This window comes from Belonocnema kinseyi, chromosome 7 (assembly GCF_010883055.1).
Source record: "Belonocnema kinseyi isolate 2016_QV_RU_SX_M_011 chromosome 7, B_treatae_v1, whole genome shotgun sequence".
In the NCBI taxonomy this organism is placed as follows: domain Eukaryota; kingdom Metazoa; phylum Arthropoda; class Insecta; order Hymenoptera; family Cynipidae; genus Belonocnema; species Belonocnema kinseyi.
In genome coordinates this window covers 64,743,042-64,766,818 of record NC_046663.1, presented here as the reverse complement: position 1 = coordinate 64,766,818, position 23,777 = coordinate 64,743,042, and the positions used below count along the sequence as shown (strand labels likewise).

At 25.0% G+C, this 23,777-nt stretch overlaps 2 protein-coding genes across 4 annotated transcripts in view; one reads left to right on the top strand and one right to left on the bottom strand.

The window, feature by feature from the left end:
* Positions 1 to 6,707, bottom strand: part of LOC117176268 (proteasome adapter and scaffold protein ECM29) — a 73,476-nt gene extending 66,769 nt beyond the window's left edge. The window contains exons 1-3 of the mRNA XM_033366435.1: positions 6,659 to 6,707; positions 6,411 to 6,522; positions 3,423 to 3,670 (exon numbers count right to left, since the gene is read on the bottom strand). Of these exons, the coding sequence (XP_033222326.1) occupies positions 3,423 to 3,670; positions 6,411 to 6,474 (312 nt within the window). The 5' untranslated portion in view covers positions 6,475 to 6,522; positions 6,659 to 6,707. The remainder of the gene's footprint in view (positions 1 to 3,422; positions 3,671 to 6,410; positions 6,523 to 6,658) is intronic.
* Positions 6,515 to 23,777, top strand: part of LOC117176269 (glycogen debranching enzyme) — a 101,646-nt gene continuing 84,383 nt past the window's right edge. Inside the window, exons 1-2 of one of the 3 annotated variants that reach the window (XM_033366436.1) lie at positions 10,565 to 10,726; positions 17,405 to 17,649. In XM_033366436.1, coding sequence (XP_033222327.1) covers positions 17,527 to 17,649 — 123 coding nt within the window. In that variant the 5' untranslated portion in view covers positions 10,565 to 10,726; positions 17,405 to 17,526. Of the gene's footprint in view, positions 6,703 to 10,564; positions 10,727 to 17,404; positions 17,650 to 23,777 lie in introns of those variants that run through there. The other 2 variants (XM_033366438.1, XM_033366437.1) reach the window with 2 other exon arrangements.

Sequence of the window (23,777 nt, the reverse complement as noted above, 5' to 3'; positions counted from 1 at the left end):
GAATATCCGGGACAAAATAACAAAAAAATTAATAGCAAAATCATAAATTAGCAAGAGAAAAATTGCCGAATTTTAAAATAAATGAATTGTTAAATTCCCATAAATATTTCTATTTCTGAAATATAAGTTTGACGAAATTGAAAATTTGCGGAAAATAATTAATAAATTATTAACTAATGATCAATTAAATTGTTTTCCTTATTTATAATTATAATAATAGTTCACAAATTAATAATCAATTAACTATGTTCAGCAGTTCTAAATTTCGAGAATTGAAATATTTGTGGGAATTTAATAAATCGTTTATTTTACAATTCGGATTTGAACACGGTGAATTTTATTTTCAGATATCTTTAAATTCGGGATTTTATTTTTTGGCAATTAAAGATCTTGCCGTTATTTGAAATTTGGAAAATTTTATTATTTGACAATAATATATATTTTTTGTATTCATTTGTGTATTTTTTATTGATTTTTTTATTATTTTTTATAAGTTCTGAATATCCATGTAATTTTGTTGTTTGTTTAAATTGTGTCAATTATGCCGCTTGTTCCTATATTAAAGAATATAATACGTAAGTACATAAGTCACATTTAGTATCTGACTCTACACTATGAAAAAACATAAGTTTAAAGGGTTTTTCATATTTATTTTGTCATTTTTATGCATTTTTCCTATGGTACTGCATGGTTTTGTAGAACAAAGTTACTACTAGCGCCGCCGCACGGCCGTTTTCAACTCTCGTAACACATTTTTTGCATTGGGCAATACAGTGGAAGCAACCCCCTGATAAAAACAGATGAGTTTTCTACCTAAAGATGAATATTCAATCCAAAAGGAGGAATTTTTTATTCAAAAAGACGAATGTTCAACAAAAAAATTGGATTTTCGACCAGAAAAGATGAATTTTTAATAAAATAGTTGAATATTCAACAACATAATTAAATTTTTAACCAGAAGAGATAAATTCTGCAACAAAAATCTGCTCCTTGACTTTTCAATGAAAAATAATTACCAACACAATGGTTGAATTTTCGACTTAAAAAGATGGCTTTTTAAAAAAATAGTTCAATTTTCAATCAAATAAAATGTTCCACCAAATAGTAGCATTTTGATCGAAGAGAGATGAATTCTAAACCCAAAATAGAACAGTAGACTTTTCAAATAAAAAGGAACCACCTTTCAACCAAATAAGTTTACTATTTAAGAAATTGCTGAATATTCAACAAAATAATTAAATTTTCAAAAAAAAATAGAATTTCCAACCACAAGAGATTAATTCTGAACAAAAAATACGACAATAGATTTTTTAATCAAAAAGAATTAACTTTTAACCACAAAAGGTGAATTTTCAACAACAAAAAATTACTTTTCTACAAAAAGATGAATTTTAAATCCAAAAGGACGGATTTTGTAAAAAAAAAGACGAATATTGAAAAGTTGAATCTTCAAAAAAATAATGAAATTTTGCAGCAAATCGTAAAACTTTGAACCAAAAGAGATGGATAATGAAAAAAAAAATGAAAGTAGACGTTTCAATAAAAAAACAATTAACTTTCAACCACAAAAGATTAATTTTCCACCAAAACAGATGAATTTTCAACCAAAAAAAAAAAAGATTACTTTTGCAACAAAAGATGAATTTTTAATCCAAAAGAACGAAATTTTCTATCCAAAAAGACAAATATCCAACAAAAGTGTAACTTTCCATAAAAAAGATGACTTTTTAACAAAATAGTTAAAGTTTTTAAAAAAGGATAACATTTTTAACCAAATAGTAGAAATCCCAACCCAAAAAGATGAATTTTGAACCAAAAATATAATATTATACTTATGAAATAAAAAGAAAACTTTCAACCAAAAAAGATTGCTTTTCTACTTAAAGATGTATTTTCGCTCCAAAAGGACGGATTTTCTATATAAGAAAGATAAAGTTTCAACAAAATAGTTCAATTTTCGACAAAAAATTCGCATTTTTCACCAAATAGATATATTTTTTACAAAGTAATGAAACTGTTGACTAGCTAGTGTTTTTTTAAAGAAAAAATATAAATTCTGATCCTAAAATGTAATAGTAAATATTTAAGTTATAAAGAAAAGATAAATTTTAGCCAAAACTGAATAATTTTTTAGCAAAAGATGAATTTTTATTCCAAGAATTGAAAAAAATTAAATTGTACATCCAAATGAATGACTGTTTAGCAAAATGCCTAGTTAAATTTTCAACAAGATAATTTACTTTTCGACCAAAAGAGATAAATTCTGGACCAAAAATATAATATTGGACTTTTCAATTAAAAAGGATGAACTTTCAACCAAAAATACTTGAATTTTCAAACAAAAAAGATGAATTTTCTATCAAAAAATGCATTTCCAAGCCAAACAAAAAATGTATTTTCTATCCAAGAAGATAAATGTTCAATAAAATAGTTTAATTTGCAACCATACAATGTTAATTTTCCACGAAAAGATGAATTTTCAATCTAAAAGGAGGAATTTTCTATACAAAAAGAAGAACATTCGACAAATGAATTTAATCGTCGACTAAAAAATGAAAATTGAAAAGGATGACTATTAAAAAAATACCTAGTTGAATTTTTAACAAAATAATTGAATTTTCTACCAAAAGAGATGAATTCTGAAACCAAAATTTAATATAAGATTCTTTAATTTAAAAAATGAACTTTTAAGCAAAAATAGTTGAATTTTCAACTAAAAAATGAATATTCAAACCAAAAAGAATAATTTTCTATCCGAGAAGATAAATGGTCAATAAAACAGTTTAATTTTTAACCATAAAGAATTAATTTTTTACGAAAAGATGAATTTTCAATCTAAAAGTACAAATTTTCTATCAATGGAGAAGAATAGTCAACAAAAAAAAGTTTAATTTTCGACCAAAAATATGGACTTTTAATAAAATAATTGAATTTTCAACCAAAAAATTAAATTCTTAACCAAATAGTAGAAGTTTTACCCAAAAGAGATAAATTTCGAAAAACAAAATATAATATTAAACTTTTAAAATAAAAAGAATTAGCTTTAAAAAATTGAATTTAAAACATTTTCATATTTAAAGACAAAATATATAGCACGTGAGCTTATGTCATTTATATAAATTTATGTTATCGATGTAATTACTATCTTAAATATCTAAAAAGGAAGTTTTTGTTCTCAAATATAAAAGGATTTTTTTATATTTGAATGATCCATTAACAGAATCTTTAACATTCATTTTTTTAACGAAACATTAAGTTTAAAATCTTAAATATAAAATGATCTTCGAAATTTTAACAGAGAAGAATTAAAAAAAAATTCCCGGTTATTGTCCGGCTTTTTCCCGGTGCTCAAAATTTCGGGTTAATATCCGGTTTTCTCGGTCAATGACCACCCAGTATACAAAAAATAATAAGTTGCTTACAATTACAAAGGAACTAGCTACAGGATCCTGGTACTGGAGTAAAAGAGCTTCCACTGGGAGTTGAACCTGAGGTCGACTTCTCACTCTTTTGTTGATGTGGATAAGCAGTTCCATCACTTTCTTTCGAACACCTTCTTGAGTGCTCGAAAGCTTCAGTAAAACAGGAGGCAGAAATTTGCAAACTGATGCTTGTAGCTGCTCATCCGTCTCCGCAGATCCCAGGCGGAGAAAAACCCTCTCCAAGAGAACTTTACAAAAAAAAAAAGATTAATTAGTACAATTTAAAAAATTTAGAATTAAAGAGATAGATAATTTTCGATCAATTCATGTTCAAGTTTAACAAATTCTGTAATTTTTGTACAGACTTCAAACTCTTTCTACAATGCTCCTAAAAAAATGAAATTGCTACGACAGATGATTTTTGAAACGAAAAAGACGAATTTTTAAAAAAAGAGAGATTTTTCAGTCAATTAAGAAAAAAAATTTCATCATAAATGTCTAATTTTCATTCTAAAAATACAATCTTTTTAGAAAACGGACGATTTTTTAATCAAAAGGATGAATTATAAACAAAAAAGGTAATATTCGACCAAGGAGTTGAATTTCCAACCAAAAAAGACGAATTTTCTACAAAACAATTGATTTTTTAAACCGAAAATGACGAATCTTCATGCGAAAAATACGAATTTTCTACAAAGCAATTGATTTCTTTATTCCAAAAATGTGAATTATCAACAACAACAAAAGTTACTATTCGACCAAATAATTTAATTATCAACCTAGAAAGATGAATTTCTGAAATGAAATTACGAATTTTCAACCAAGCAATATTTCTTATCCAATAAAGAAAGGAATGTAGAGTTTTTAACTCAAAAAGACGAATTTTCAACAAAACAGATGAACTTCTATCTAACAAAGACTTTTCAGTGAATAAAGAAAAAAATTTCAACAAAAATGTGGAATTTTTATTCCAAAAAAATGAATTATCTTAAAAACAGTTGATACTTTTTATTAAAAAATGTGAATCATAAACAAGAAAAGTTAATATTCGATCAAATAGTTTAATTTTGTGCCCAAAAAGAATTTAAAAAAATGAGGGAATGTCTTGATAAATCAGGACGCCTAGTCACCCTTTGGGGTCGAGCAAAAATAGTTACATAAAAAAACACCATTTTAACTAAGGAGAATTTTCAACAAAATACATAAATTTCTAAAGAAATAATTATGTAGCTGAAGTTTCAATCATGAAGATTGATTTTCCACAAAAAAGAACAGTGCAATTTCCACTTGAAAAAATTAATTTTCATATTTTTAAATCCTCTACAAACAGGTTAAATTTTCTACCACACAGTTCAATTTTCTACCTAATTGTAGAATTTTCAAGACAAAAAGAGGACTTTTCTATACAAAACAGTTTAAATTTCAACCAAATAGTTAAATGATCAGTTAAAAAAAAGTACCCTCAAATAGGGAAACTTAAACAAAGTAGTTCAATTTTCAACTAAAGAAATTAATTTTCTACTAAAATTAGCAGCCTTTAACATAAAAAAAACTAATTTTTAACCAAAAAGTTGCAATTTTTACTAAAAAAAATTTATTTTCTACAAGAAAGACGACTTTCAACGCAATATTTAATTTTCCAACGAAGAAGATTCATTTTCTACCAAAAATGGAAGTTATTATTTTTTTTAACCGGAATTTTTAATTTAGAAAAGCCATTTTTTTACAAAGGAGTCCAATTTTCATCATAAAAATAAGAATATTAAAAAAAATGAAGTTTTCAACCAAATTGTTGCATTTTCAAACAAATTGTTGAACGTTCAGGGCCAAAATACGAATTTTGCACATAATAGTTAAGTTTTCAAGAAAAAAGTTAATTTTCAACCAAGGAGTTCAATTTTCAACCTAAAAAAATGAATTTTCAAAAAATTACATAAATTATCTACCAAACTGCTGCATTTCCAAGACAAAAAGATAAAAGAAAAAAGATAATTGTCAAAAAGCTGCTGTATCTTCAACTAAAATTATAAATAAAAAAACAGAATTTTCAATAAAGTAGTTGAAATTTCAACCAAGGAGTTGAATTTCCAATCTAAAAAGATACATTTTCAACAAATTACATAAATTTTCAACAAAATAGTTGAACTTGTTAAATAAAAAGATCAATTTTAAAAATAAAAATGGAATAGATTTTCATTCAAAACAACTATTTTCGACAAATAAAACGAATATTCTACAAAACAGTCAAATTATCTACCAAACTTTTGAATTTCGAAGGCAAAAAGAGGAATTTTATATAAAAAAAGTTGAATTTGCTACTAAATTGTTGAATTTCCAAAAAAAAAGGAATTTTCTAAACAAAAAAGTCGAAGTTTCAACCCGAAAATATTAAATTTCAACAAAATAGTTAAATTTTCAGTAAAAAGATTCATTTTTACCCCCAAAAAAGGGAATTTACAATAAAGTAATTCAATTTTCAGCATTAAATTTCAAAAGTAGTTACTATTTTAAATCGCCGGGGAGCCCCCACTCCCACCAACAGTCACATACATTCGTTGAATGAAATTGACAATCGCCTCCACCGAAAATTTTTTGGATCCGCCCCTTAACGGGGGGTAAGAAGAGGCTTAAAATGGTAACGTAATTTATGAACGACCCCTTCTCCCTAACTGTCCTAACTCCAAAATGTTTCTAACCTACTTTGACAGATGAAACCACGTGCTCCAAAGCATGGAGGGGAATCTAAAATGTGTGAGGGTGTATGTAAACACATACACAGCCCCCTATAAGATTGAAGTTTGCCTTTTTACACGACGGCGTGATACTTGACTTTTATTTTTTGTCTGAAAAACTTACTAGAGCGCTTCTTTTGATTCAGAAAGATGAATAAATGGATCCGGCAATTCTTTCTTTATGATATATTGACTTTCGCGTGACGATTAATGGGTTTTTGGGATTGGAAAATAATTTTTTTTCAAGACTACTTACTCAGTTCGTCCGTAGCCGCTGCCATTTTGGAACTGTATGTGTTGGTGTGCGAAACGGGTGACATCGTACAATATGAAGAAAGTTTTGTAATTTTTAAAGATTCCAAAAAGTCCTGTAAATAAATTAAACTATTTTCGTTTCCACTGAGCGTCACCGAAAAATATTTTTCAACGTTCTTTTTTCTATTTTTTCGTTTCTGAACAAATAAGTTACTGTATGGATAATAAATGTCATAAATGTCAACGAACCTTGAATCATAACCTATAAATTTTACATCGTTCCGGGAAGTCAGGTACCAAATTTTTTTCTGGTGACAAAATATTTATAAGTGTTGAAGTTTTATTATAAGAATGGATGTGTTGTTATTTCAGGAAATTAAAAATTAATTCTTTTCTTTAACAATATTTGTCGTTTGTCTTTCATTCTCTTGTTTATGTGATTTTTCGCTAGTCATCATTTTTTATTACAAGCAGAACTATAAATTCTGGGAAGTTTTGGACAAAATAATTAATAATTAATTAATGAAGTAAGTTAATTTTCAACAACAAAAAAACGAATTCTCAACGAAAATATTTATAGTTGATATTTAAAGAAAATAATATTTTTAAGAAAAACAGTTAAATTCATTCCAAAAAGACCAATTTTCAACAAAATAGTTGAATCCTCAAAACAAAACAGTTTCATTAAAAGAAAAAAACGAACTTTTAGCAAAATACACTTTCAACCAAAATAGATTATTTGAAAAAAAATTTAATTTAATTTTAGACAAAGTAATTAACCTTCAAAGAGATGAATTTTTAACCAAAGGAATCCATTTTTAAATAAAATTATAAATCTTTACAAAAAAAGGATTTTTTTAACAAAGTAGTTTAACTTTAAGCCACACGTGGTTTAATTTTTAGTAATAGATTATGAATTTTTAATAAAAACAGTTTTTTTCTACCAAAGTTTTTAATTTTAATTAAAAAGATGATTTTTTAAACCAAACTTACGCACATAATTTTCAACACAGTAGTTAAATTATCAACATATATGATGAATCTTCAACTGGAATAGTTAAATTTTCAGTTAAAAAAATTAACTTGTAACCAAATGAATTAATTTTTTACTAATATTATTAATCTTCATCCCAAATGATGAGTTTTTAACAAAGTAGTCTAAGTTTTAGCCAAGAATTTGCTTCTTTATCCTAAAATATGATTTTTTAACGACAATGTTAATTTTCTAACAAATAGTAGAATTTTTAACAAAAACAGATTAATTTCAACGAAAATAATTACATTTTCAATTAAAAAGATGATTTTTAAAAATCGAATCTTCAAATTAAACAAAAAAAACATTTTTAACAAAATAGTTATATTTTCAACTTACATGATGAATATTCAACAGGAATAGTTAAATTTTCAGTAAAAAAATGAATTTTTAATCTAAGGAATATATTTTTAACTAAAATGTTGAATCTTTAACCAAAAGAATGAATTTTTTACAATGTAGTTTAACTTTTTACCAAGTAATTAGCTTTTTAATCCTCAAATAAAAAAATAAAAAATGTTTTTTTAACAAATATTTTAATCTTTTAACAAAATAGAATAATTTAATAGAAATTAGATACATTTTTAACCAAAATATAATTTTTTAACTAGAATTGCAAACCTTCATTTTATACAAAAAAAGGAATTTTCAACATAACAGTTACATTTTCAACTTACATGATGAATTTTCAACTTGAATAATTTAAATTTTAGCAAAGTCAGTTAAATTTTTAATCATAAAGTATAAAATTTCAACAAAAATGTACTTTTCCTACCAAATAATTGAATTTTTAACCACCATAGATTTATTTAAAATAAAATAGTAAAATTTTCAACAAAAAATATAAATTTTCAACTAAAATGATAATTTTTAACTAAAAAAATGTATTTTTCACAAAGTTCATTCTTCAGCTAAATAGTTGATTTTCTACTATAAAAGACGAATTCTAAACAAAACTATATATTTTAAATCAAAAACTGATGAATTGATTTTAAAAAATACCAATTTTCGAAAAACTAGTTAAATGCTAAAAAGAAACCGATTAATTTTTAAACAAACAATGCGAACTTTTGAATAAATAATTTAATTTCAACAAAATTAGCTTCACTTTCAACCAGAGATGAATTCGAAACTAAAATAAGGAATCCTCCAGAAAAAATACATTTTTAAGAAACTATTTCAACTTTAATCCAAGTTTGAAATTTTCGAACCAAAAAAAAATGAATTCTCAAAAAAAGTAGCTGATATTTCATTGCGAATGTTTTACTAAATAAATACAATTTTAGGGAAAAATTTTTCAGTCCAAAAAACTTGAATCAGTTAGTATTTAAGTGGAACCGAGAAAAATATGAAAAAGGGGGAAAACTATGAAGCCTGCATTAAATAATAATTAAAATAGATTAAAAACCTGGAAATTTCGTTTAGAAAATAAGTTAATTTTCCTCAGGATTAAATATTTACATTAATTTTTAATACATTATATTAATTTTAATATTACACTGATGTCATATAAATATATAATAATATAGCATTAAATTTTTAATTTTAAAATATAATTGAATTTTTTAATACTTTAAATTGGCCGCGCGCCCTAATATTTGAAACGTTTGCAACCCTAAAAGTAATTACAATTTTAACAATTCTTAATTTAACCGTTACATTTTTCCCAAAATAATTAAAGTATAATCGATGCAGCAATAACTTAGCGACCAATCATTCATGAATTTGCAATAATGAAAAATGTATAATTAGGAATTTCACATCGTGACGTCAGCTGGCAAGATCTCTGAAATAAAATTGATATTTTTTAACGAGTTTCGAATTTAATTGAATAACTTTTGAAAAATAAAAAATAATATCTGCAAATACACTTATTGTGCAACATCATTTTTTTCCAAGTTATTAAAAAAATTAAGTTTCATCTCGTGGGATTGGTATTAATGTGTAGCCCTCGGCTTACAGACATCTTGGATTTCCCTTACCAAATTTAAAATACCTAATAAATGATATAGTCAAATTATTCTTAATTTTACCGCTTATTAAAATTTTGGATCTATTTTTTAATTAATGTATTTTTCCGAATTTTCAAAGATTTTTAAAGTTATGACGTCTACTGGAAAATTACTTGAGCGATACTTAATTTTTTGAATAACTTGGAAAAAAAGAATGTTTCGTCACAAGTATATTTAGAAATTAGTTTTTATTTTTCGTAAGCTGTTAATTTCTCTCTGCTGTTAAATTGAATAATAAAGTTGTTACAAACAAAATTATGGCTCTATTATTTAATTGAATAGCTTATGAAAAATAATAAAATAAGATCCAAATAAAATTGTCGTGAGAAATCATTTTTTTTTCATGTTGTGAACAAAATTAATGTTTTATCCAATGCAATTGGTATTATTGTTTGGCCCTCGGTGTGCAGACATCTTGAATTTCCCCGATCGTACCTGAAATTCCAATAGGATTCCAGGTTGAGTGGAAGAAATCCAAGATGTCACGGCATGGATCAAACAATGATTAGTAAACTCCTCTACTGCGTGGCCCTCGGCTTGCAGACATCTTGTCACCTGACTTCATGGTGTGACGTCTCCTGTCAAGATGTCTGCATGCTGAGGAAATAAATTATTTTTCACGATAAGTGCATTAGGATATTATTCTTTATTTTTCCAAGGCTATTCAATCGAATAATAAAATCGTTGCTAACAAATTACTGATCTTATTACTTAATTGAGCAGCTTTTAACAAATAAAGCACAATATTTAAATACATTTATGTTGAAACATAATTTTTTTCCAAGTTATTAAACAAATAACGTTTCTTCCTGTGTAATTATTGTTATTGTTTGGCCTCCAGCGAGCAGACATTTTGGATATCCCCCACCAAACGAGCGCGAAATTCAAAGATAAGAAATATATTTCTTTTTTCATAATAAAAGAGTCTTAGAATAAAGATATCTGTTGAAACTTGATTAAATAAGTACGTTTTCAAAGTTGAGTTATAACAGCAATTGTATTAAATATTGAAATTTTTTGTTTAAAATTTGAATTTTGGAGTGTGTTCGATTCGGTTTGTCGTCTGCTATGTTGTGGTCGGCGTGTCGACCGGGCGAAATGCGAAAAGGAAAATAGTGTCTTGACCTTGCAATTATTGCCCCATTCAAATAGAGGTCAAATGTGAAATAAACAATTATTTCTAGTTTCATGCGTGCATTTCTATCGTGACTCTATAGAGCATAGGTAGCTTAATTCTCTAGTGCATGAACAAATTCGATTTTACGTAAGACTGTAAGTGATTTTTAATATTTCTTCTATAAAATTTTAATGATTGATGTACACACTTTTGTTATCACAACTACCGCATGCAACATGTCTTTCTTAAATTAACAACTGGGTCAAAGCCTTTCGACTTGAGCTTAAATAATGAAAAGCGTTAAATGATGAATTAATTAAGCTCCTTATCATTCTTTTTATGATTATACTAAACAAGTAAGTGTTTTCAATAACATTTTTTTTATAAAACATCAAATAAATATGAGTTTTTGAAAATTGTACTCGCAAATTAAGGTTAGTTTATTTAAAAATCGAACTTCTGCTGAAAAATTTTGCTCTAGTGAATTTCAGTTTGCATGTTTTTTGGCTGTAAAATTTTGTAGCCATTTTTATTTATCATTTATTTGCTGCATATATTGCTTTCTAACTTCTTGTCTTTGCTTAGAAATTTAACATTTTTAGCTCTAGAATAATGGTTGGGACTTGTCTGTAAAATTGCATGAAACTTTGGAAACGTTTCAAAATTTCAAATATTAAGGCGGGAAAATTAAAAATTGAAGGACAATGCTATAAAGTATTAAATTTAAATCAGTCATGTTCTACGCTTGCAAGGGCAAATCCAGAAAGGGGCTTGTGCCACCCCCCCCCCCCCCCCCCCCCCCCCCCCCCCCCCTCCTGTGATTTAAGAAACCAAATTAAAAATTTAAAAATTAATATTTCAAGTCCATAAAGTACTTAAGGCCTTTTAATTTTTGAATTTTCAATAAAAAATTTTAAACAACAAAATTTCAGTAGAATGTAAAGTTTTCAACCAAAAAAATAAATTTTTTCCATACGCGACGGTTTCTCTAAAAATACATAAGTTTTGAACCAAACAGTGGAATTTTAAAGCTAAAAAGATAAGCTTTCTTCAAAACAATTACATTTTTAATGAAATAATGACATTTTTTACCAAAAAGATCGATTTTCAACTACGACGATTAATTTTCTAATGAAAAAGACTAATTCTCGACGAAATAAATACATTTCTAGCTAAATAGTTAAATTTTTAACGATGTGAATAATTTTTTACAAAAAAAAAAAAACTAATTTTCAACCAATGAAATAAATTTTCAAATAAATAGTTGAATTTTTAAACTAAAAAATTTAAAAAATTAAAAAATTTAATTCGCAATGAGTAAAACAAATATTCTATAAAACAGTCGAATTTTCAATCCAAAAATCATTTTCAACTAAATAGTTAGATTTTCAGTTAAAAAATTAACTTTTATCCAAAAAAGGAATTTTAAAGAAACAATGTACTTCAATTTTCAACCAGCAAAATGAATTTTCTTCTGAAATCATAAATCTACAAAAAAAAAAAAATTTTCAAGAAAGTAGTTCAACTTTTAACCAGAGAGTTTCATTTTCGGTCTATGAAGAGGAATTTTCAATAAAAAATATAATTTAAATTTCAAAAAAAAATACCCCTTTTTATCCGAAAATGGAATAGTTAAATTTTCATAGAAAGCCAATAATTTTTAATTTAGATCCAAATAGTTGAATTTTCCACTAAATTCTTGAATTTTCAAGGCAAACGGACGAATTTTCCGGAAAACAGGTGAATTTTTAACTCGAAAATATAAATTGAACAATAAAAATTAATTTTCAACTAAACAGTTAAATTTTTAACTAAAATCATGAATCTGCACCCCAAAAAATGTATTTTTATTAAAGTATTTCAACTTTCAATTGAGGAGATTAATTTTTTAACCTAAGGAGATGAATTTTCAATAAAAAACATAAAAGTCCATATTTCAATAAAAAAGCAATTTAATTGTAAATAAAACACTATTGAATTTAACCAAAAAAGACAAATTTTCAACAAAATAGTTGAATGCGTAAACCAAAACGGATTAAAATATTAAATCTTTAAACAAAAAATGAATTTCCAAGAAAGTAATCCAACCTTTAACCAGGAAAATTGATTCTCTAAAAAAAATGAAATTTTAACAAAATACATGCATTTTTAACCAAATAATTAAATTTTCAACCAAGAAGATTAATTTTCTACTAAAAAGATGAATTTTAAACCAAGTAGTTCAATTTTGAGCTTAAAAAATATTAGTTTTTAATCAAAAACAGAATATTTACATTTGCATTTAGAAACAATAATATGCAATTCATAAAATTGAATTTGTTCCAAAACAGTCGAATTTCTAAACGAACATACTAATTTTTACACAAAAATTGAATTTTTGACCAAATAGTTGAAATTACAACCAAATTGTTGAATTTTCTACAAAAAAAAAAGTTTATTTTCAACCAAGCAGTACATAATAGTCGATATTTCAATAAAAAACGATTTTAATTTCAAAAACGTAATTGAATTTAACCAAGTAAGACGAATTTTCAACAAAATAGTTTAATCCTCGACCAAAATAGATTAAGTTGTAACTAGGGAATTTTATTTTCTACAAAAAAGATGAATTTTTAACAAAATGCATACATTTTGACCAAATTAATTTAATTTTTAACCAAAAAGATTAATTTTATAACGAAAAGACGAATTTTCAAACAAGTAGTTCAATTTTCAGCTTGAAAAAATTACTTTTTAACTAAAAATAGAATAGTTAAAATTAATGTATAAACTATAATTTGCAATTGAAAAAATTGAATTTTTACCACAGTCGACTTTGAACACAAAAATATGAATTTTTACAAATAAAAGAATGTTCGTCAAAATAGTTGAATTTCCAACCAAATTGTCAAAATTTCTGCAAAAAAGTTCATTTTCAATTAAACAGTTTGAATTTTTTACCAAAACTATGCATCTTCAACCAAAAAAATGCTTGCTCTATTATCATATCTTACATCATTCTGTGTCTTTTCATCTGTCCTGATTTGCGAGCAAAATAAGAAAAATAAGTATTAATTAATAGAAACCAAATCTCTTTCATTAAAACTTCATTCTCCATCGTTAAAAATGTTATTATTATATTTTAAGTTGAGTATTCTACTTTTTGGTTAAAAATTTATCAACTTGGTAGACATTTTTTTACAATTGGTCTTTTAGAATGAATTTTACTGCTTGTGATTTAAAAAAGTCTATTTTTGTTGTTTTTGAAGTATCAGCTATTACATTTTGTTTAAGAATTCATATTTTTTGCTTAAAAACTCTACTATATGATTAATAGTTGAACTAAATTGTTAAAAATTAATTTTTTTGTAGAGGATTTACCATTTTAGTGAAAAATTCCTCTCTTTGATTGAAAAGGTAACTAATTTGCTTTAAAATTATTTTTTGTTTTCATTAAAACCAATTTTTTACTTAAAATTTAATTATTTCAGTAGATTTATCATGTAAGTAGAAAGTTCAAATCTTCGGTTAAAAATGTAACTATTTTGTTAAAAATTCCTTTTTTTTTGTTTGAAAATTAATTTTCTTGACTGAAAATTTAACTATTTTTGTTGAAAATTAATGACATACTTTAAAAATGTATGTTCTTAAAAAGTTGTTTATTTTGGACAAAAATTAATCTTTTTAGTTAAAAATTAAAATTTTTTTTATAAATTAATGTTCTCTGATAGAAAATTTGACTGTTCTATATAAAATTCGACTAGTAGTCTTAAAAGTTCAACAATTTTTTTGAAACTTTTATTATTTCTAGACTAAAAATATTTTTTTGTTGGAAATTCAACTTTTTTTAAATATTCGTCTTTTTTAAATGATAATTCATCTTTTTTAGTAGAATTGTCATATTTCTTGGTTGAAAATGTAACTATTTAGTTGTCTCTAAATTGGAATGAATGAAAAAGTTACTAATACTAATTAGTGACTGTATTTTAGCTGTAAATCAACTATTTTTGAATGATAAATCAGTGAAGTTTACTATTTTCATTTTTTTTGTGGAAGATTCATAATTTTAGTTGAAAATTCACCTCTTCGGTTGAAAATGTAATTTTTTCATTAAAAATTCTACAATTCTGTTGGAGATTTGTTTCTTAATATGAATTCAACTATTTTTGATTTTCTAAAAAATATATTTTTTGGTTGAAATATCAACTATTACATTTTTTGTGTGGATTCATCTTTTTTGTTTAAAAATTCCACTACTTAGTTAAAATTTGAACTCGTTGTTAAAAATTCATTTTCTGGTAGAGAATTCATCATTTTAGTTGAAAATTCATCACTTTGGCTGAAAATGTAACTATTTCATTTTTAAAAAATTTATGTTAAAAATGACTTTTTTTAAAATTGAATTAGTCCAATTGAAGATTCATCATGTAAGTTGAAAGTTCGTCTCTTTGGCTAAAAATGTACTTGATTCTTTGGAAATTAGTTTTTTCGCTAAAAATTAATTTTCTTGTCTGAAAATTTAACTATTTTAGTTGAAGATTAATCGTATAATTTTAAAGTTCATCTTTTTAGTTGAAAATGGAATTATTTTATAAAAAAAAATTTTGTTAAAAAATTTATTTTTTATTGAAAATTTAATTATTCTAATCGAAAATTTATCAGGTAAGTTTAAAGTTCTTCTCTTTGGCTAAAAATGTAACTATTTCCATGAAAATTAGTTTTTTTGTTGTTAAAAATTAATTTTCGTAACTGAAAATTGAATTATTTTAGTCGAAAATTTATCATATAATTTCTAACTTGTTTCTTGAAGATTTGTCAATTTTGGTAGAAAAATCATCTATTTGATTGAAAATTAGCATTTTTGTTATAAATTAATATTTTGGAGTAGAAAATTTTAACGTTTCTTATAAAAATTTGACTTTTTGTCTTGAAGATTCTAATTTTTTTTATTTCTAGACTTAAAAATGATTTGTGGTTACACATTCAACCATTTTGTTGAATATTCACCTTTTTGAGTTAAAAATCCATTTCTTTTGATAGAAATTTCATCTTCTTTTTAAAAAAAACTGGTTATCTCTAAATTGGATTCAAATAAAAAATTACTAATATTAATTAGGCACTGAATTGTAGTCATAAATCAGCTATTCTTCAATCATAAATCAGAAAAATGACTTATTTATCAGTATGAAAATAATTGCGTTATAACTAAAATCCAGTCACTGATTGAAATTATTAATAATTTTAAATGATCAAATCTGAAAATTTCAAAATGAATCGGTTTTGGTTGAAGATTCACTATTTTGTTTGAAAATGTATATTTTTTAGTCGAATTTGTCTTTTTTTATCTAAAATACAAATCTTTTTTGTTTAAATATCAACTCTTACATTTTTCGGTGAGAATTCGTGTTTCTGGTTGATAATTAGACTACTTCAGTACGGGCAAACAGTTTGAAGACACTTCTTTTTTTATGATTGATTATGTTCTCTTAATTTTAAACATGTCAGAACTAAAGTTTTTTCTCTTTAAAGGATTAAATGCTTTTAAAATTCGGTAGAAAATGAGCCCATAATGAAATCTATTTGTTTATTTTTCAAGTAGACATTGCAAGAATAGTGTATATTTCAATGTTTTCTTAAATTTTCAATAACTTCCTTTATATTCAATGTTTTTTTAATGTTCTTAGGCTCATTTTGAATCTGTTTTTTCACAGTGTCATACCGGCTTGTGAGTATAAATCTTGAAAATTTCCTTATCAATTTCTAAGGACTTAAATTTGTAACAAAAAGTTGGAAAAATTGCAATATTCTTTGTAATAACCAAAATATTTTTGTAGATTATATGAAACATATAATCATGAAGTTTCTGTGAAATTTCCTCATATTTATGAGCACTTATTATGATACTGCGGAAAAATAGCTTCAAAATGAGCCCATGAACATTAAAAAATAATGTTTATTAAGGAAGTTATTGAATAATTAAGAAAACATTGAAATATGCACTATTATTGCAATATCTACTTAAAAAATAGACAAATATGCTTCATTATGGGCTCATTTTCTACCGAATTTTGAGAGAATTTAATCCTTTAAAGAGAAAAAATGTTAGCTTAAACATATTCAAAATTAAGAGAACATAATCAATCATCAAAAAAGATTTGTATTCAAATTTTTGGCGTGTACTGTACCTAAAAGATTAATTACTTTGTTAAAAATTAATTTTTTGGTTGATTATTAATCGTTTTAGTTAAAAATTCATCTTATTTGGTAGAAAATGAATATTCTTGCTTGAAAATAGATCTTTCAAGTTAAAAACTCAACTATTCGGTTAAAAATTCATCTACTTCGTTAAGATGGAATATTTTTCATCTGAAATGTTAGGAATTTAAAGCATTTCATATTGAAATTCATATATTTTGAAACTTTCGAACGTTTCTGAAACTTTGGTCCAAGGAAATCCATTGCAATTTTTAGGAAATTTTTTTTCCTTCTTTGAAGCAAATATTAGTTTATATTCTAAAATGAAAATCTGTGAATGTGTACTAACATAGATGATAACAGTTTTTTTGTTAAACAGCACCTTCTACATGAGGTAAAGTTCAATGAGTAAATTGATAGTAAATAACGGAACAATTAATTCTAAATCAGAAGAGATAATCTTGTTTTGACCTTGAAATTTATAATCATATTTCCGAAATCGTATTATTTGTTTTCCGAATTAAAAATAGAATTTGCATGCGTGAAACTCATGCTATTTGCGATATACGTGATGTCTTCGTCCCTCGTCTTACGTGTTTGTGACATGTGAATTAAAATTGCCATTATCTGACCAGACATTTATCTATCTTTTATTATAGGCAGTGTACAAGGATATCAATATTATTTTGTTCAAAAAATGATAAAGACACCGGTGCAAAGTTTAAAGTAAATCGAAGAACTGTATACGCCGGTTGCTTTGCTCTTTTATACTGCTTTATTCATGGATTCAATGGTCGCAGTAAAGAAATTTATTTGCGACTTGACGCAGCAATTTGTCAAGAAATTTCACAATTTATTTCATCATGTGTTCACTTGCCAGATCCTCAGTTTTCTCTGGTCTAATGTAAGTCCCAGTAACAGTGACTAATTACTTTTGTATTATCTTTAATCGTCAAGTGAAATGAGATTAAAAAATTGGATAATTTAATAAAAACTTGAAACTAAAATCAATGCTTTAGAATTATTTGGGACCAGGGTGGCCGCAGGTCAGGGAAAGCCTGGGAATCACTTTTTAGTCACTTTTTAAAGATAAAGCCCCCCCTGAAGTCACTTTTTAAAATGAAAAGATCACGTTAGTCACTTTGCTTTCATTAAATTAATGAAATAATTTTGCAGATTTTAGGGTATTTTTTAAAATTCCAAGGAATTTTCAAACGTTTTAAAAAGATTAAAGGAGTTTCCAACGATTTAAAAAGATTTGAAATATTTCAGGTTATTTTAACAGATTCGAAGACATTTTCAAGAGACTAAAAAAAATGTCTATGGATTTAAACCTTTTTAAAGCATTTTAAAAAATGAAATAAAATAATATAAAATAAAAGCTCTTAAGGTATTATAATAAATTATGCAATATTTTAGGAAATGTTGTTAAATTTCATGATTTCACAGTATTTTATAATATTTTGTAGGATGCCGAAGAATTTATTCGCAAGAGTTAAGGGATTTCGTAGGATTTCAATGATTTAGAAATAATTTAAAGTATTTTCAAAATTTTGTAAGAATTTTAAAATATTTTTAAAAATTCCAAGGAATTTTCAATTGATTTAAATGGTTTTAAAGGAGTTCAAAAAATTTTACAGATTTTAAAATAATTTTAAAAATTCCTTGGGATTCTCAAGAGTTTTAAAAAATTGCAATGGTTTAATAGTTTTTAATGGATTTGAAATAGCCGGGAGTATTTTAAATACATTTTAATAATTAAAAGTGATTGAAAAAGCTTCTTTAAGATTTTCGGGTAATTTTAACAATCGTAAGTATTTTTTTTTTCTTAAGATTTCAAAGGATTTAAACCATTGTAGGGAATTTAAAAATATTGGAAGGAATTTTTATTTGATGTCAATAATTTGAAGGAATTTCAAAGGTTTTACAATATTTAGGACATTTTTTTTAATTACAAGGAATTTGCATGAGTTTCAAGAAATGTCAAGGGACTTCTTTAGATTTTTACAGAACTTGGAATATCTAAGAGTATTTTTAATAATCCCAAGAGATTTTCAAGAGTTTTCAAAGTTTTCAGAAGTTTCAAGATTTAAAATATTTTAAGTCTTTTTTTAATTCCAAGGCATTTTCAAGAGCTTTCGCAGATTACAAAGTATTTCAAAAGATTTTTAAGAATTTAAGATTTTAGTATATTTCAAAGTATTCAAAGAAATTTTAATTGATTCCAATAATTTGAAGAGATTTCAAAGGGTTTAAAATATTTTAGGGTATTTTGAAAGATTCCAAGGGTTATTATAATATTTCAAAGTATTTGCACAGTTTTGGGAAATTTGGCATTGATCTTAATCATTTTAAGGGATTTCAATGGCTTTTAAATATTCTAGGGTACTTTAAAAGATTTCAAGGAATTTTCAACAGTTTTTAAAAATCATACGGGACTTTAAACAGATTAATATAACTTAAAGTGATCGCAAAGGATCTCTTTAAATGAATCCAACCCTTGTTTATTTAAAATTAAAATATTTTTTAGTTTCAACATCATCTATTATATTTTTAGTTCAGAATTCTTTTTTCTGGTTGCCGATTTATCATTGTATTAGATAGTTTGGTCAAAGTTGAACTTTTTTGTAGAAATTTCGATTTGACGAATCTTAATTTTTCAAAAATCCTTTTGAATTCTCTTCAGGAGCGTTTGGAAAATTATATTTATAACCTTATATTACCTTAAGAGCAATTAAAACATTTCAAAAGATCTCTATTATGGTTAAAAATGACTCCCCAAGATTTGAAGACGATTTTATGAATGATTTGAGTCCGTTTAAGAGATATTTAGGGATTAAATTTCAGATTTCCGAAAGTTTATAAAATATTTTTAAATTTATTGAAAGGTTGAAAAGTCCTATAAATATACTTTAAACTGACCTAATTTTTTTTTATAATTTGGTTAAATCCTGTAAAATAAAGAAAACTTCTTTGAGGATTTCCAGACACTTTTTCATTATATCAGAAATTAATTACCAAATAAACAATTACTCGAAAATTTTATTTTGTATTAAAAAGTATTTTCTGCTGCAAAATATAATTTGCTTAACATTTGTTTTGTTTCCTGTCTAAAAATACAGATCTGGTTGAAAGTTTAACCACTTTTTTTTATTTGATCTTTTTGTTTTGAAAATTCCTCTCCTTTGGTAGAAATTTTATCTTTTTTATTAAAATTGGAACTTTTAGTTTAAAACTAAAATCTTTTTTGGCCGAGGATTCAATTATTTTGTTCAAAATTCTTCTGTTTGGATAAATAAAACTCTTCTGGATTTAAAATTAAAACATTTTTGTAGTTTAAATACCAATTGTTGAGAATTCATCTTTTTTCGTTAAAAATTCAATTAATTGGCTCAAATTTAAACTACTTTGTTAAAAATTAAATTGTTTGCTTTGAAGAGTCAATGTTTTGGCTTAGGATTCAATTAACTATTATATTGATAATTCGTTTTTCTTTTTTTTTAATAAGTTTACCTTTTTTGATTTAATATTAAAATTCTTTTGGATTGAAATAACAACTATTAGATTTTTGGTCGAGAAATCAACTATTTTTTTAAAAACTATTTTTTTTATGAACTCAACTATTTTTTATTTTTAATTAAATCTTTTTGGATTAAAATATCAACTATGACATGTTTTGTTTGAAATTCAGCTTTTTAAATTAAATTCAACTAATTGGTTAAAGGTTGTTCTATTTTGTAAAGATAGTTATTTTTTTGCTGTATAATCATCGTTTTCGTTCACACTTTGTCTTTTTTGGTAGAGAATTAATCTCTTTATAATTATATTATTGGGTTGAAAAATTCAATTTATTTTTAGAAAATTCGTCTCTTTTGAAAAATACTTAATCTTCTTGACTTAAAGATTTAACTGGTTAAACATTTGTCCTTTTTGAATGATTTAAACTGTTTTTTTATTTAAAAATAAAAATCTTTTTAGTTTGAAATATCAACTACCATATTTTTTCTTTCAAAATTCAATTTTTTTGGTTGAATTTAGTTAATTCGTTAAAATTGATATGTACAAATTTGTTTCAAATTATTTTTTGGTTGAAAATTCATCATTTCAGTTGAAAATTCGTGTTTTTTGTTAGAAAGTTGATTTTATTGGTAGAAAAAATTCATATTTTCGGATTAAAAATAAAATGATTTGTATAGAAAATTTATCTCCTTTGAAAATATTAAATCTTTTTTGGTAAAAAAATACAACCGGTTGGAAAACTTGTCTTTTAATTATGATATCGATTGTTTTTTTATTGAAAATACAAATATTTTTGGATTGAAATGTCAACCATTACATTTTTCGCTGAGAGTTTATTTTTTGTTTTGAATTTAAATTTGTTTTAATTACTTTTTTATGGCAAGTTAAATTATTCCAATTGAAGATTTATAATGTCAATTTTTGTATGGAAAATTAATTTTCTTGTGTAAAACTTCATCTTTATGGTCAAGACATCACCTATCTTATAGTACTTTTTTTTAAAGTATTTTTTTTAGGGTTAATTTTGAACATTTTCAGTTAAAAATTCGTCTTTTTGGAAAATATGTGATCTTCTTTTTAAATACAACTGGTTAAGAATTGGTCTTTTTTTTTAATGATTTCGACTCATTTTTTATATAAAATAAAAACACCTTTTTTGATTTAAATTTAAACTATAACATTTTTTATTGAGAATTATTATTTTTATTTGAAAATCCAACCATTTGTTTGAAGATTAACTTTTTTGTTTGATAGGACGTATCTGAAATTTTCAAAAATCTTTTTAGATTTTCTTTGGAATCATAAAGATATGATAATTGTAAAACCTTTAAAATTAAAAAGTTCAAATTCAAAAATAAATAGTGAATCGAAATATTTATTTTTGATTATTGATGCTTGCAAGTTGATTATTATCTTAAAAATAATAGAAGAATAGAATTTTGTTCTTTACAAATTAATGGTAAGATAAAATGAACAATTAGTCAGAGAATAGTCAGAGAATGTTGAAAAAGTAGTTTTTGGGCCACTCTGGAGACCTTGGTAGCAAAGAGGATTTAGGTGAAGATCAAGAAGTGTTGAATTTCACTTGACGATAAATTACTGTCCCTTGATGGATTAATTTCAAAGGAATCGACTGCAGGAATAAATGGAAGCTGGAACAGGAAATGTTTCTGTATTCCTAGACGCTTCAATATGAAGCTGTAACTCTAGGAAGTAGAATAAGGGCAAGAAGGCCGCTTTATGCATGCTCATCCAGCAGAACCCAGTAACGTAATATTTTATTCTTGCACGCTGGGTAAATGCTTTGTGTCAATAACTTATATATTAAGGCAAGTGCCAGCTAAACGCTTATTTGTCAAGCACATTTCACGTGTAAGTACTTCGCCTCTCATTCAAACACAGATATTAATTATCAATTAATTTATTTCTGATGTTAGATATTGCCGATTACTGGTCAAATAGTTTTCTGGAGGAACGAGAAAAAATCTGCCTCGGCCCGGATTTTAACCGGGAACGCCACTATTTACGAGTGAAACTTTTCACGCCTTGGTGCGGTGGCGCAATTGGTTAACGCTCGTTTCGTGAATAGTGGCGTTTCCCGGTTAAAATTCGGGCCGAGGCAGATATTTTTCGTTTCCCCAGAAAATTATTTTACCAGTAATGAACAATATCTAAAATTAAAAATTAATTAATTACCCTAGTCGACAAAATAACACCAATTATTAAATTAATTATCAATGTTCATGGTTGACCTTCAGGTGAATTTAAAACAACAAAATTTACTTCAAATATTTTGGCACACAATGATAACCCTCGTCAGAAAATTCGATTAAATCCGTGAAAATTACATAATTTCTTGTAGGTAGCAGTAGTACAAGTTATAAAAGAAAACGTGTGGGGAAGGGGGGTATAAGTGGAAATAACTTTACGAACTTAGGTCTTTTGAAGGGTGGCCGCTGGACTGGTAAGCCAAGAATTTATATTTTGACTTACAATTTTTCCAGTTTGAATTTTTATTTTCAAGTGTATATTTGCAATTAAAGAATTTCAAAGTGCAGTTTTAAAGTCTTAAAAATGGTAGCGTTTGAAATCAACGATTTTGAATGAAAAACATGGTTATTTGATAAAATGTTAATATAAATTATAAAAATTGTCAAATTTAAACTATTTATTAAGGATTAATAAGGGAAAGATAAATTGATTTTACAATACGATTCGGTATCAGTTTAACGGTAAAAATTTAACTGTTTTATTGGAGAGTTTAAGTAAATTAATAAAAACGCCCGATTGAAACTTTATAAATTATTTTCAATTTTTAAATAATTTTATAATAAATATTCATGATTAAAGGCTTTTATTACATTGAAAATATAGTTTTAGTCTAAAATTTGTAATTTTGTAATTAAGAAAAAAAGCAATGGTCTAATATTTATAAATATTTGATTGTTTCTGTAAAATCAGTTATTATAAATAACTTGTTGAACGAGTAAATTGAAGAGATATTTATAAGGTCTGAAAAATTTTTTAAATTGGAAATGATCTTATGAATTATGAAATGCTTCAAAAGGAATTTTTTTTTAAATTTCTTAACATTCATAGGATAATTAAAAATAACGTTATTTTGAAAAATTAATTTGAAGAGAATATTTACAAAAATTTGCAAAACTGTCAAAAATGAATCTGGAAGATTTTAGGGAAATATATGAAAAAAAATTAGGAGTACTTCGAATCATTTTAAAGATGTTTGGAAGTTCTGAAAAAATTTCAAAAATAATAAAAAAATTTGAATAAATGTAAAAAAACATGTGGATGTTTCAAGGTGTTTGAACTAAAATTTTGAAGCTTTTTACGGATTTTTTAAATATTTAAATTGAAAATAATTTAACTTTTAATTTAAAAAGTGTTCATATTATAACAAAAATGTAATCGTTCAATTTTTAATATTTTTATTTTAAAATTGCTTATAATAATTTGCAGCTCAGTTTTTATTACTTCAAATGAAAAAAATTTTAG